The following is a 15,649-nucleotide window of genomic DNA, read 5'->3' as shown; positions in this document are numbered from 1 at the left end:
TTTTAGATCGGGGGCCACATGGAGAAAAGTCTACTCCCAAGTGGGCCGGACTGGTAAAATCACGGCACGATAACTTAAAAATAAAGACAACTTCAGATTGTTTTTCTTTGTTTAAAAAACAGAACAAGCACATTCTGAAAATGTACAAATCATCATAATGTTCGGGTTTTTTTACATTTACATGTTGCAGTTAATGGTATTCTACCTTTATTTGACGTTATTTATACTTTTCTGAATAAATTATGTGATAATGTTTAGCTGTCAACTCCATCTATCCATCCATTTTCTACCGCTTATACCCTTTTGGGGTCGCGGGGGACGCTGGCGCCTATCTCAGCTACAATCGTGCGGAAGGCGTCGTACACCCTGGACAAGTCGCCACCTCATCGCAGTAGCAGTCAACTCATTGGTGTTAATTTTCAAGCTAAAAAAAATATCAAAATCAAATTACAGCATGTTATTTATGTAGTTTGCTAATTTTCCTCAACTGGTGCACTAACGTGGTTTATTTTGTACATATGTAGCGTCATCTACAAAGATACAAAGAATTGCTATTGCGACATCCAGTGGACGCATTTAGAACAGCAGTTTCTTTCATTCAAAAATTTCGGCTCATTTTTATACTTAGCAAATTCATCTTGCTGGCCGAATAAAACCTGTTGGCCCGCGGGCCATACGTTTGACACCCCTGGATTAGAGGGTACTTTAATTAAAAAAATGTTCACTGGGGGTACATCACTGAAAAAAGGTTAAAATCTAGAGCAGGGCATGTAATATGGCCTGCAAATGACAAAATAATAAAGCACTTTCTGGCAAAATATATTTATAGTAAATGCGATGAAATAGTTGCCGATGCAAATTCTGCAACAAGGTTATTGATTTTTTATATTCTTATATTTACTGTTACAATGGGATGAAAAAATGCATATATGATTCACCGCCTTCCGCCAGAATGCAGCTGAGATAGGCTCCAGAGACCCCCCGCGACTCCAAAAGGTACAAGCGGTAGGAAATAGGTGGATGGATGGACTTATTTTTAACATTATTATGACTGAGCGGTTACAACGAATATCGCATGCTTTTATTTTGAAAAGGTTTGAAGCTAACGTTGAAGTGCTTTGCACGGAAGTAGCTGTGTCCTCTCAGCAGCGCCCCCAGCGGAGGCGAGTGTCCCTGCAGGCGAGCAGTGGCAAAGGACGCTGTCCGCCATGTCTGATCGTCGTGCGGAGGACTAGCACGCGCAGAGACCCTCCCTCATCCCAGGCGGCGGTTAAGGGAGGGGGGCGGGAGGTCGGACCCTCACCACCACCACCACCACCATGGCTGACAGCGCGGGGATCCAGCAAGGCTCCCCGGCCATCGGCGCCGTGGGCTCGGCCCCGGCCGCTCCGGGCCCCGGGGGCGCGGAGGGCTCCGGCGCCGCTGGGGGCTCCGCGCGGATCTCCGTGAAGAAGGCGCAGCTCCGCTCCTCGCCGCGGCCCAAGAAGCTGGAGAAGCTCGGCGTGTATTCGTCCTGCAAGGTGAGCTCCTCCACACTTCTTGTCTCAACCAGAAAACGGAAGCCATGTTTTTAGGGGGGGAAAAGCTGATTTTTTTATGTTAGCAACATGGGGCTTTTATTTCACTGCTTTGTCATATTACATATTTATGTGCAGAAAAAAAACGCTCAATTCGAGCGACTTTGATTCCAAATAGGATATTTATGTTGGATATCTGGGGGGGTCTTTGTTTTGACAGGGTGACAGCTGCTGGGAGGAGGGGGGCGGAGTTTGTTGTTGTTTTAGCGCGCATGCGCACCGGCTGACACTGGCAGGCCTCCACCGCCTACTGACGTGCGATACAAACATACTTGCCAACCTTGAGACCTCCGATTTCGGGAGGAGGGGTGGCGTATAATTCACCAACTCGAGTATTCCATATATATATATATATATATATATATATAAATATATACATATATGTATGAAATACTTGACTTTCAGTGAATTCTAGCTATATATATTTATTTTATTATATATATATAAATAAAATAAATAGTTTAATTTCCGACGGCACCTATCAAATAGACAGTAAAAAAAACACAGTTGTTCTACTAACTGTACTGTGCTTGCTGGTTACTAAAAAAAACAAAACAACAACAACACTTACCTTTCACTATTTGAGTAACCTTTGTTCTGCCATTTGTGTATTGGCGAGCGATCTCCGAATCCGGGAACATCCTTCACGGATTTGTTGTAGACATCCGCAAATGAGAACGGGATGTTGATTCCAGCTATCAGCATAGTTATCTTTGTCTCAGCATAAGATACACCATCGGGTCTCCATTTTGCGAGGTGGGCCATAATACTGGGTTGTGAACGATGCTGCGCTGCGGACATGACTGAATATCCGTTCGGCCGCCGTGTTCAATGGAGAAGTCTGTTCTACAAAATTTACAGGCAACATACCCCTTCCCCTTTGAACTCTCCTGGATAAACTGAAATTCTTGTTTCCAATCGTTCTGGAACCTGCAAGCGTATTTCTTCATTTTGCTCGTCGACGGTGTAATATATTGGGTTGGAGTCAATAACCAGGTGAAATGATGAAGTTTCGTCTCTTTACTGTGGGCTTCAGAACAGACTCCCTAATGCATGTTCCTTGACTGCACTTAAATGTAGAATATATTTACATTCTATTCTATGTACAGTAGATGGCAGTATTGTCCTGTTTAAGAGGGTCACAACATTGAGTCAGGTCTGTCTGCATGGAGCTGGAGGGGGCGTGGCCTCCAGCTCTGCTTGAATTTCGGAAAATTTCCGGAAGAAAATCTTTCCTGAGAGGTTTTCGAGAGAGGCGCTGAATTTCAGGAGTCTCCCGGAAAATCCGGGACGGTTGGCAAGTATGAATACAAATGTTTTATTTTATTTATTTATTTTTATTATTATTAACCAACAAACATACATTTGAAAATTAAGGCTTTTTTAATAAAAATAAAATAGATCAAAAGCATATACAAAGAGTAAATAATTACAGATGTCCAATAATGGCTTTTTTTAAATTTCTTAAATTCATTACCGTATTTCCTTGACTTGCCGCAGGGGCTCTAATTAATTACCAAAGAGCATGCGGTAAAAGTAAGCATGCGCTAGTTATTTTAAAACCTCTTCTCACTCCGGCACTTACCAAAGGCATGCAGTAAAAATTTGAGTGTGATGTAAGCTTGGACCTTAAATCCTACTGAATAGCTCTTAATCTTCTTCACTTTATGCGATTTCAAATTACCGGTATTGGAATCAGCCTCCTCCATTTTGAAAATAATGACAGGAGAAGTGTCACGAGTTTGACCAGGCGGTAATACGAAGCATGCGCTGATTATTTTGCGAAGCGAGTTTGACCCGGCAGTAATTCAAGGCAGGCGCATACTATATGCCCGGCGGCAATTCAAGGAAATACGGTATTCATTTATTTTTATACATTTTTTGGAAAATTATGAATCCATGGATGGATGGATTTAGAAACGGAATGAGTAAGAATGGTGACAAACTTACATACCTTGTTTGGTCCCACGGACAGGCTGAGGGAGCGTGTAAGTGCAACGGCTGGAAGAGTCAGAACCTGCCCCCCACGCCGCCGTGCAGCGAGCAGCCGCCCGCCAGCGCCAACCTCCAGGAGCCCTGCCGCAGCTGCTCGCACGCTTTGGGTGCGTTGGCCAGGTTTGATCGCGCATGACCCGACCTTGTTGACGCGGCCCCTCGTCTCCCCCCCACCCCCCCTTCCAGGCGACCACGTGACCCACCTGGAGCACGTCTCTGAGGACGAGATCAACCGACTGCTGGGCATCGTGCTGGACGTGGAGTACCTGAACACGTGCGTGCACAAGGAGGAGGACGCCGACACCAAGCAGGTCTACTTCTCGCTCTTTAAGGTAACTAAATAAAAACGTGTGTTCATTTAGGCCCGCAAGAATTCATAGTAGGGAATCTGGCCCAATTTAGTTGCAATTGTGAGTATTTCAGGTTAATGACCATAAATTGTACGTTGAGAGAAATCAGCACAGCATTTTATTTATGACCCAAACCACACAACCTTTCCCACTCATGGCGCGAAGAAACTGACACAAAACGTCAACACACAAGGTCGCATGTAACACAACCTGCTCACTCAACTTTGAAGTGTCCAAGCCCCACACGTAATTCAAAACTACACCCATGCAATGCATGATGGGAAAAATGCAAAAAACACTCTGTCCACACTTATCCATGTTCGGCGGAATTGTAGCAGCTTGATATTTCTGATTGGATACAAAACTTGAAGGGGGTCGTCACAGAAGTGAACAAGGTAGAAGTCCAACTTTTAACCACTCCTAATATCCAATTATATTAATTATATATCTATTACATTACTATAATACGTAATATGTTACTTTACATGCAGTTGCACACCACTGAGTTTTTCTTTTTTACTTTAAATACGCCTTTTTTTTTCACATGTTTTCGCCCCCAAAAATCCAAGATGCCTTAGTGGCTAAAATATGACTTTTGTGTATCAATGTTATTAATAAAGTATTGATCTTGAATCGAGAATTGTTAATAATTGAGAATCGACTCGTGCGGTACCCTACTAATAAATAAAGTAGTGTTTTACTTTTTTACCTTGAACATTACTTTTTTTTTTCCATGCGTTTTTGCCCCCAAAAATCCTAAGCGGCTAAAAAGGGATTTTTGTGTAACAATTTTATTAAAAAAGTATTGGTTTTGAATAGAGAGTTGTTATGATTTGAGAATTGAATCGTGTGGTGCCCTAAGATTCACAGCCCTACTAATAAATTAAATAGTATATTACTTTTTTACTTTAATTATGAAATTTTTTTCATGCGTTTTCACCCCCAAAAATCCAAGAATCCTAAGCGGCTACAAAGTGACTTTTCTGTAACAATGTTATTAAAATAGTATTGATTTTGAATCGAGAATTGTTATGAATTGAGAATCGAATCGTGTGGTACCCAAAGATTCACTGCCCCACTTATAAATAAAGTAATAAATAACTTTTTTAATTTAAATATGACTTTTTTTCATGCGTTTCTACCCCCAAAAATCCCAAAATCCTAAGTGGCTACAAAGTGATTTTTTTTGTAACAATGTTATTAAAAAAAGTATTGATTTTTAATCGAGAGTTGTTATGAATTGAGAATCGAATCGTGTGGTACCCAAAGATTCACAGCCCTACTAATAAATAAAGTAATAAATTACTTTTTTACTTTAAATATGACTTTTTTTCACGCATTTTGGCCCCCAAAAATCCAAGAATCCTAACTGGCTGAAAAGTGACTTTTGTGTAACAATGTTATTAAAAAAGTATTAATTTTGAATCGAAAGTTGTTATGAATTGAGAATCGAATCGTGTGGTACCCAAACATTCACAGCTCTACTAATAAATGAAGTAATCAATTCATTTTTTACTATATATATGACTTTTTTTCATGCGCTTTCACACCTAAAGATCCTAAGCGGCTAAAAAGTGACTTTTGTGTAACAATGTTATTAAAATAGTATTGATTTTGAATCGAGAATTGTTGTGAATTGAGAATCGAATCGTGCGATACCCAAAGATTCACAGCCCTACTAATAAGTGCAGCAGTATATTACTTTTTTACTTTAAATATGACTTTTTTTAATGGGGTTTCGCCCCCAAAAATCCAGGAATCCTAAGTGGCTACAAAGTGATTTTTTTGTAACAATGTTATTAAAAAGTATTGATTTTGAATCGAGAGTTGATATGAATTAAGAAATTGAATCGTGTGGTGCCAAAGATTCAAAGCCCTACTTATAAAAAAAAAGTAATAAATTACTTTTTTACTTAAAATATGAATTTTTTTCATGGGTTTTCGCCGCCAAAAATCCAAGAATCTTAAGTGGCTAAAGAGTGACTTTTGTGTTACAAAGGTATTAAAAAGTATTGATTTTGAATCAAGAATTGTAATGAATTGAGAATCGAATTGTGTGGTACCCAAAGATTCACAGCCATACTAATAAATAGAGTAATAAATTACTTTTTTACTTTAAAAATTACTTTTTTTCATGCGTTTTCATCCCAAAAATCCAAGAATCCTAAGCGGCTAAAAAGTGACTTTTGTGTAACAATGTTATTTAAAAAGTATTGATTTTAAATCGAGAATTGTTATGAATTGATAATCGAATCGTGTGGGACCCAAAGATTCACAGCCCTACTAATAAATTAAAAAGTATATTACTTTTTTACTTTAAATATGACTTTTTTTCATGCGTTTTCACCCCCAAAAATCCAAGAATCCTAAGCGGCTACAAAGTGATTTTTTTGTAACAATGTTATTAAAAAGTATTGATTTTGAATCGAAAATTGTTATGAATTGAGAATCGAATCGTTTGGTACCCAAAGATTCACAGCCCTACTAATAAATAAAGTAATCAATAATTTTTTACTTTAAATATGACTTTTTTCATGATTTTTGCCCCCAAAATCCAAGAATCCTAAGTGGCTACGGAGTGATTTTTTTGTAACAATGTTATTAAAAAAGTATTGATTTTGAATCGAGAATTGTTATGAATTGAGAATCGAATCGTATGGTGCCCAAAGATTCACAGCCCTACTAATAAATAAGGTAATTAATTAATTTTTTACTTTAAGTATGACTTCTTTCATGCCCAAAAAATCCCAGAATCCTAAGCGGCTAAAAAGTGATTTTTGTGCAAGAAGGAGGCTTTTAATAGTTTGAATGTTTGTCTTGCAGCTGCTGAGGAAATCCATCCTGCAGATGGGCAAACCCACACTGGAAGCACAGGAGAGCCCGCCTTTCGAACGCCCCAGCATCGAGCAGGTGGTCACATGACGTCGTCAAGCCAGTCGACGCCCCTTTTCAACCCCGCCCTCTCCTTGTGTCCTGCGCAGGGCGTCAACAACTTTGTCCAGTACAAATTCAGCCACCTGCCGTCCAAAGAGCGTCAAACCATCGTGGAGTTGGCCAAGATGTTCCTCAACCAGATCAATTACTGGCATCTGGAGACGCCCTCGCAGAGGCGCCAGAGACTCCCCAACGACGACGCGGCGGGGTACAAGGCGGACTACACCAGGTGGGGGAGGCGGGGGGGTACAGGTGGCTGGACGTTGCGAAGGACTGTGGGATCCACCTGCCTGTCTGCGCTGCAGGTGGCTGTGCTACTGCAACGTGCCGCGCTTCTGCGACAGCCTGCCGCGCTACAAAACCACGCAGATCTTCGGCCGCACGCTGCTGCGCGCCGTCTTCACCGTTATGAGGAAGCAGCTGCTGGAGCAAGCCCGGCAAGAGAAGGACAAGTTGCCGCCCGAGAAGAGGACGCTCATCCTCACACACTTCCCCAAGTGAGACACACAAACCTTATATTGCACTTTTATCTTGGAATGAATGACACAGTGAAACCGCGCCCCCACCTGGCTGTTAAGAGGCATGTGCAGGATTTGTCCTGTTTGAGTCCTGTATAAAAGACTGTATTTATATTATTCACATGTGAATAATATAAATACAATCTATTATACAGAATTATTCACATGTGAATAATATAAATACAGTCTATTATACAGAATTATTCACATGTGAATAATATAAATACAGTCTATTATACAGAATTATTCACATGTGAATAATATAGTCTATTATACAGCATTATTCACATGTAAATGATATAGATACAGTCTATTATAGAGCATTATTCACATTTGAATAATATAAATACAGTCTATTATACAGCATTATTCACCTGTATACTAAATTGTATTTATGTTATTCACTTGTGAATAATATAAATACAGTCTATTATACAGCATTATTCACATGTGAGTAATATAAATACAGTCCATTATACAGCATTATTCACATGTGAATAATATAAATACAGTCTATGATACAGCATTATTCACATGTAAATGATATAGATACAGTCTATTATAGAGCATTATTCACATTTGAATAATATAAATACAGTCTATTATACAGCATTATTCACCTGTATACTAAATTGTATTTATGTTATTCACTTGTGAATAATATAAATACAGTCTATTATACAGCATTATTCACATGTGAGTAATATAAATACAGTCTATTATACAGCATTATTCACATGTGAATAATATAAATACAGTCTATGATACAGCATTATTCACGTGTAAATAATATAAATACAGTCTATTATACAGCATTTTTTCACTTGTATAATAGACTGTATTTATGGTACTCACATGTGAATAATGCTGTACAATACTGTATTTATATTATTCACATGTGAATAATATAAATACAGTCTATTATACAGCATTATTCACGTGTGAATAATATAAATACAGTCTATTATACAGCATTATTCACATGTGAATAATATAAATACAGTCTATGATACAGCACTATTCACGTGTAAATAATATAAATACTGTCTATTATACAGCATTTTTTCACCTGTATAATAGACTGTATTTATGGTACTCACATGTGAATAATGCTGTACAATACTGTATTTATATTATTCACGTGTGAATAATATAAATACAGTCTATTATACAGCACTATTCACATGTGATTCATATAGATACAGTCTATTATACAGCATTATTCACATGTAAATGATATAGATACAGTCTATTATACAGCATTATTCACATGTGAATAATATGAATACATTCTATTATACAGCATTATTCACATGTAAATAATATAAATACAGTCTATTATGCAGCATTATTCACCTGTATAATAAACTGTATTTATGGTATTCACATGTGAATAATGCTGTACAATACTGTATTTATATTATTCACATGTGAATAATATAAATACAGTCTATTATACAGCATTATTCATACGTAAATAATATAAATACAGTCTATTATACAGCATTATGCACGTGTATAATAGACCATATTTATGTTATTCACATGTGAATAATATAAATAGTCTATTATACAGCATTATTCACATGTGAATAATATAACTACAGTATTATACAGCATTATTCACATGTAAATATTATAAATACAGTCCATACAGCATTATTCACATGTGAATAATATAAATACAGTGTATTATACAGCATTATTCACATGTGAATAATATAAATACATTATACAGTTACAGTACATGCACAATCAAAAGGAACATATGCATTTTACAGTCTGATGGCTGTCGGTATGAAGGTCTTCCTGTGTCCTTCCGGGTCGCATTTTGGGTGTCTGAGCTTGCATAATTAAAGTTTGCTTATAAAAATAGCCCAATATTTGGATACAAATGCAATTTTGTATTCAGAACTTCATACAGGAACGTTTTTAAAATGTTTTACTGAACTGCTAGTCATTTGTTTGCTCAGCTAATTGGAAGTAAAATGCACATTTTGAAAGTCTTTGCAACAATATCGCAAACAAGGTACAGTTACTAATCGATAATGTCGTAAACACACTCATAAACAACTTAGCGTATGAATCTGATTTTGGATGGTGTTGATACCAAGGTGGCTACTGGTTTTAAATCAATACTCGTCTATGTCCGACAAATTACTCCTTTTTCTTCAGTTTATGCAGCACAGCATCTCTTCTATTCTGCCCATGTGTAGCAGTAAAGTCCTAAACTCTTACTGCTGCTGGTTAACGAAAATAAATGAAGCTGGTTTAGACGTGGGCATCCTGCTAATAATAGATGTACAGAATTATGTCCATGTTTAACAAAAGTGTTTATTATCATTCAGTCACGTAAATAAAACTCACTTTTCCTACAAAATGGGAGCAAACAAATACTAGCCTGGCACAGTCAAAAACTGTTGCGACTCCCTTTAGCAAACACCTGAGCATGATCAAAGCCCCTCCCCAAGTAAACTTGCACTTGACCTTAGTGACGTCAGCACTTTGGTCCAATTTAAAAAATTGTTGTAAACGTGCTATATAAATAAAGTTCCCTTGCCTTGCCTTGCCTTGAAAATCAAAATGAAAGAGTCAGCTTATTTAGTATGAAAACAGCCCCTCCCGCCCAGAAAGATATAAAGCTATATTGTTCTAAACCGATAAGGTAAAAAGGGAGTACATAATACTCCCAATACACATTCAAGCGTTTACCAGCAGACATAAGATACAAGCACAAAATGTACACATGGGTAAATATTAGCTGCTTTAACCTCTTAAGGCCCAAGCTGTTTGTTTACATGCTTTTTTTTCTCTCTCTCTTTGCTCTTTGGGCTTATAACACCCTAATTAGAATAAAAACTAAGAATCGTCTTTTGATATGACGTACTTAGTGGCATGCTAATTCTTATTTTTACACTTTTCCAAATTCCATTGTATGTTATACTCTTCTGACACCACCAGATGGCAGTGTAAGTGTCCACATAAGTGGCCATAAGACACCAATTCAGTGGTGTACGCAATTTTGGAAATAAGAGCTAAAAGGTGCTGTCCATGCATGTGGCCACTAAGGCCTTAAGAGTTAATATGAAAACAGCCCCTCCCGCCCAGAAAGATATACAGCTATATTGTTCTAAACTGATAAGGTAAAAAGGGAGTACATTATACTCCCAATACACATTCCAGCGCCTTCAAGGTGAGTTTACTAGCAGACATAAGATACAAGCACAAAATGTACACATGGGAAAATATTAACTGTTTTTTACTAAACTCTTAAGGCCCAAGCTGTTTTTTTAACATGTTTTTTTTTTTTTTTCTCTTATTGGACCCTAATTAGAATAAAAACTAAAAATCGTCTTTTGATATGATGTACTTAGTCCATAAGTACACAAACGTGTACTTCATGTTTAGTGACATGCAAATTCTTATTTTTACACTTTTTTTCCCCCTTATTCCATTGTATGTTATACTCTTCTGACACCACCAGATGTCAGTATAAGTGTCCACATAAGTGGCCATCAGACCCCAATTCAGTAGTGTACACAATTTTGGAAAAAAGAGCTAATAGGTGCTGTCCACGCATGTGGCCACGAAGCCTTTCGAGTTAATATGAAAAGTGATGTGAAGTGAATTGAATTATATTTATATAGCACTTTTCTCTAGTGACTCAAAGCGCTTTACATAGTGAAACCCAATATCTAAGTTACATTTAAACCAGTGTGGGTGGCACTGGGAGCAGGTGGGTAAAGTGTCTTGCCCAAGGACACAACGGCAGTGACTAGGATGGCGGAAGCGGGAATCGAACCTGCAACCCTCAAGTTGCTGGCACGGCCGCTCTACCAACCGAGCTATGCCACACACAAACAGCCCTCCTCTCCCAAAAATTGACACCCCTTGGCACAACTGAATACAATATGGATGAAAATAGAATATTTTTCATTGTGACATACTCTTGTCACTAAACACGCCGAGTGTTTTTGCCGTGTCAGGTTCTTGTCCATGCTGGAGGAGGAGGTGTACAGCCACAGCTCCCCAATCTGGAGCCAAGACTTTCTGGCAGGGGCTCGGGGGGGACAGATACCTGTCCACACAGGTGACCCAACCACACAACCTTCAAGGAAATTGTCAATCTTGTTTTATCACTGTATATATCTGTTTTCTTAGTTATCAGTGCTCCTCCGGTGGCCTGGCCCCTGTACTACAGCATCAGCCCATCAGCGTCCGTGGATCTCTCTGGCGGCGGAGGAAGTCCTGCCCGGAAAATCGAGCCTAATTCAGGTATTTTGTGTGAGGTTTTATCTACTCGAGTTGTACGTATCATCTTTAAACATTTTGGACAGGATAGAACTTTATTGTCATTGCAACAAGTACAACAAAACTATGTTTTCATCACAAACCCGTTCAAGATTAGACAAACAAACAGTGTACAGGGTCACAGAACAGGAATGCTGATGGGTCGCCACAAGATGGGAAAAAGTTAAAACGTCGAGGAATAAGATGAGTAAAATAAATACAATCTAGACCGGGATCCTAAGGGGAAAAAAACCTCCATGCCATAGCACACATAAACGTGTTACATAAAATCACGACAACTCGCAACAGGGGGGGGGGGTTGGGGCCCTGGAGGTCGACTGCTGCTATAAAGCGTTGCCGGCCGTCCATCATCACGAAGGGGAATCAAACGGTGGTGAAGGCGTGGGTGGGTGTGAGTGTGTGTATATCCCCCATTGTCTTGGGTGTGTTGATGTAGTGTCCATAGGCCTGAGGCCGTTCTGCATACCAGTAAAAGTTAGACTCCCAGGTGTCGTTAAAGAGGGAGGGAGGGAGGTCAAAAGCATCCATCATTGAGGAGTCCTCGGGGGGGATGTTTTCAGAACAGCCTGCTCCTGTTTTTGCATCAAGGCCATTCAAGGATTTTGTTTTTCCGCGAACAGACTTTACAATGGCTTGTCTGTTGTATACCACGCCAATTGTTCCCTTTCAACCAGCTTTTCCATGATTTGATCCATCTTGCGATTCAGTTTAGACCGTGATCCCACAGCCCGGCCCAATCTGAACAGCCTTCGGGCTCTTTGGGTGGCTGCCGTCGTCTTACCAATTGGACGATACGCCAAAGCAATGATGTCTTCCATGTCCTCGATGGAAAGGACTGCGAGGCACACAATTCTCCGTTTTTCGCAGGAATCTCTCACGTACCCCATCAGGGCGGCCTGGCTCCCCAGAACCTCTTTTCCTAGTCATTGTCAATCGAGTCGAGAGTCCAGCTGATCAATTCCATGTCTGATGTTTAGATTTGGAGGACAGCGAAGAGAAATAAGCTTCAAAAAATGTGTAGACAGGACAAGACAAAGAGAGCAAGCTGGGAGAAGAAGGGAGGCGGGGAAGAAATGCAACCGCCCTCACCAGAGGCAAGACGGAAAGACCACCGTGTTGTGGAAGTTTGCATTGACTTTTTCTTTGTCTTTTTTCAGGTGGCGAGAAGCGCAAACCCTCCGAGCCCCTCCCCCAGGAGGACAACAAGAAGCCCAGGGTGGTGGGCGACATCCCCATGGACCTCATCAACGAGGTCATGGCGACCATCGCGGACCCCGCCGCCATCCCAGAGGTAAGTCCGTAAGAGACGCCGCCTTGACGTTCACGCAAATTCCAACAAAAAGCAAAGGCATCGCATATGTCAGGGGTGTCCAAAGTGCGGACCGGGGGCCATAATTGTTTACCGGCCCGACACACTTTCTGGAAATGCTATTGCAAAAATTAAAAAAAACATTTAAAACAGTGGAATGAGGTGCAATCTAACTAGAAAAAGTTGGCTGTTTTTTTTTCTTATGTCTATCTTAATTTTTCTTGTGCCAAAAAAAAAAAAAAAAAAAATCTAACACTAACAATGAATTATTGACCTTTTCAAGGCTCCAATTATTTCAAATATTTCACTTTAAAATGTTTAATGTGGAAAATATTGCATACATTGTGTGGTTGCCATACAAAACATTGTTTTCTTTGACAAAAGAGCATAAAAAACAAACAAAATAAAAGTTCAAACGTAAAATCGACAGATATATCTGAAGTTGATCTTGTAACTTAAGTTAAAAAAAAAACTAATAAAAATGTATCACTTTATGAGTGGGGCACCTTTTGGATCCCAAATATATTTAATGAGATTGTATTCACTGAGATTACTCAAAAAAATTAATGAATTAAAATCAATGGTGTCCTGCATTCTTGTTATTTTTAAGACTGAAATTACTTCACATCAAACATTGCTTTCTGAATGTTTTGGGCAGTGGGGGAAATACTGCATATTTCAGTTTTATTATAAAAAAACTAAGTCGTCTTTGACAAAAAAGGCATAATATCAACCCGAAGTTTATATATTGTAGAGATTTACTGTAAGCGTTAAATGATTAAGAAACAAATAATAATTTGACTTGTTTTTATAATTTTAGTGACTTAGACCCTTTATGGCCCCCGGGAGCCCTTAAGGTAAAAAAAAAATAATCCATATATTTTGTGATGGTTTGAAAATGAAAAATATCAAAATGGCCCCTGCATGCCTTAATATTTCTGTGTGCGGCCCTCAGTGGAAAAAGTTTGGACACCCCTGGCATATGTAATCCTTACATTTCCTCTGGTTAGTTTTTGAAAAATATATTTTTATACAAACTTAGATTTTTTTGTTCTATAAACTTGATCAAGATTATAATTTTACAATGAGTAAGCAGCAGTGTGTTTGGATCAGATAAAGCAACATTTCTTTGGAATCAGTTTGTCGTTTGTATTCGTTAGTTTCTTTCAAAGGAGGGTGAAGAATTGAAAAAAAAAAAAGATTTTGGCGATAAAATCCAAGATTTGATTTTTAGGTCGTATCGCCCAGGATGAACATTATAAGAACAATGGCTGTGCAATGTCTGCTCCCACTAGGATGCTGACTGCTGGGATGTTTGTATATTTCAGCTAGGGGTGTAACGGTACGTGTATACGTATTGAACCGTTTCGGTACGAGGGTTTCGGTTATATTTGGAGGTGTACTGAAGGAGTACCACACGGACATATTAAGTAGCACACCGCACGTTGTGTAAACAATGCACACCGAGGCACCAGGAATTGATTAACGTGGACCCTGACTTAAACAAGTTGAAAAACTTATTCGGGTGTTACCATTTGGTGTTAAATTGTTCGGAATATGTACTGTACTCTGCAATCTACTAACAATAGTTTCAATCAATCAATCAATCAATGTTTATTTATATAGCCCTAAATCACAAATGTCTCAAAGGACTGTACGAACCACTACGACTACGACATCCTCGGAAGAACCCACATAAGGACAAGGAAAACTCACACCCAGTGGGCAGAGAGAATTCACATCCAGTGTGACGCCAGTGACAATGCTGACTATGAGAAACCTTGGAGAGGACCTCAGATGTGGGCAACCCCCCCCCTCTAGGGGACCGAAAGCAATGGATGTCAAGCGGATCTAACATGATACTGTGAAAGTTCAATCCATAGTGGCTCCAGCACAGCCGCGAGAGTTCAGTTCAAAGCGGATCCAAGACAGCAGCGAGAGTCCCGTCCACAGGAAACCATCCCAAGCGGAGGCGGATCAGCAGTGTAGAGATGTCCCCAACCGATACACAGGCGGGCGGTCCATCCTGGGTCCCGACGAGCGGTCCATTCTGGGTCCCGACTCTGGACAGCCAGTACTTCATCCATGGTCATCGGACCGGACCCCCTCCACAAGGGAGGGGGGGACATAGGAGAAAAAAGAAAAGAAGCGGCAGATCAACTGGTCTAAAAAGGAGGTCTATTTAAAGGCTAGAGTATACAGATGAGTTTTAAGGTGAGAGTTAAATGCTTCTACTGAGGTAGCATCTCGAACTGTTACCGGGAGGGCATTCCAGAGTACTGGAGCCCGAACGGAAAACGCTCTATAGCCCGCTGACTTTTTTTGGGCTTTAGGAATCACTAATAAGCCGGAGTCTTTTGAACGCAGATTTCTTGCCGGGACATATGGTACAATACAATCGGCAAGATAGGCTGGAGCTAGACCGTGTAGTATTTTATACGTAGTAGTAAAACCTTAAAGTCACATCTTAAGTGCACAGGAAGCCAGTGCAGGTGAGCCAGTACAGGCGTAATGTGATCAAACTTTCTTGTTCTTGTCAAAAGTCTAGCAGCCGCATTTTGTACCAACTGTAATCTTTTAATGCTAAACATGGGGAGACCCGAAAATAATACGTTACAGTAATGGAGACGAGACGTAACAAACGCATGGATAATT

At 39.5% G+C, this 15,649-nt stretch overlaps 1 protein-coding gene across 5 annotated transcripts in view; it reads left to right on the top strand.

Moving 5' to 3' along the window:
• The first annotated feature begins 1,027 nt into the window (after positions 1-1,027).
• The window catches only part of kat2b (K(lysine) acetyltransferase 2B), a 43,390-nt gene continuing 28,768 nt past the window's right edge, over positions 1,028-15,649 (top strand). Inside the window, exons 1-9 of one of the 5 annotated variants that reach the window (XM_061897170.1) lie at positions 1,028-1,520; positions 3,553-3,679; positions 3,759-3,904; positions 6,746-6,832; positions 6,904-7,085; positions 7,162-7,353; positions 11,361-11,464; positions 11,536-11,649; positions 12,843-12,976. In XM_061897170.1, coding sequence (XP_061753154.1) covers positions 1,320-1,520; positions 3,553-3,679; positions 3,759-3,904; positions 6,746-6,832; positions 6,904-7,085; positions 7,162-7,353; positions 11,361-11,464; positions 11,536-11,649; positions 12,843-12,976 — 1,287 coding nt within the window. In that variant the 5' untranslated portion in view covers positions 1,028-1,319. The remainder of the gene's footprint in view (positions 1,521-3,552; positions 3,680-3,758; positions 3,905-6,745; positions 6,833-6,903; positions 7,086-7,161; positions 7,354-11,360; positions 11,465-11,535; positions 11,650-12,842; positions 12,977-15,649) is intronic. The other 4 variants (XM_061897169.1, XM_061897173.1, XM_061897172.1 and 1 more) reach the window with 4 other exon arrangements.

This window comes from Nerophis ophidion, linkage group LG04, assembly GCF_033978795.1.
Source record: "Nerophis ophidion isolate RoL-2023_Sa linkage group LG04, RoL_Noph_v1.0, whole genome shotgun sequence".
Classification (NCBI taxonomy): domain Eukaryota; kingdom Metazoa; phylum Chordata; class Actinopteri; order Syngnathiformes; family Syngnathidae; genus Nerophis; species Nerophis ophidion.
This window is presented reverse-complemented; position numbering and strand designations above follow the sequence as displayed.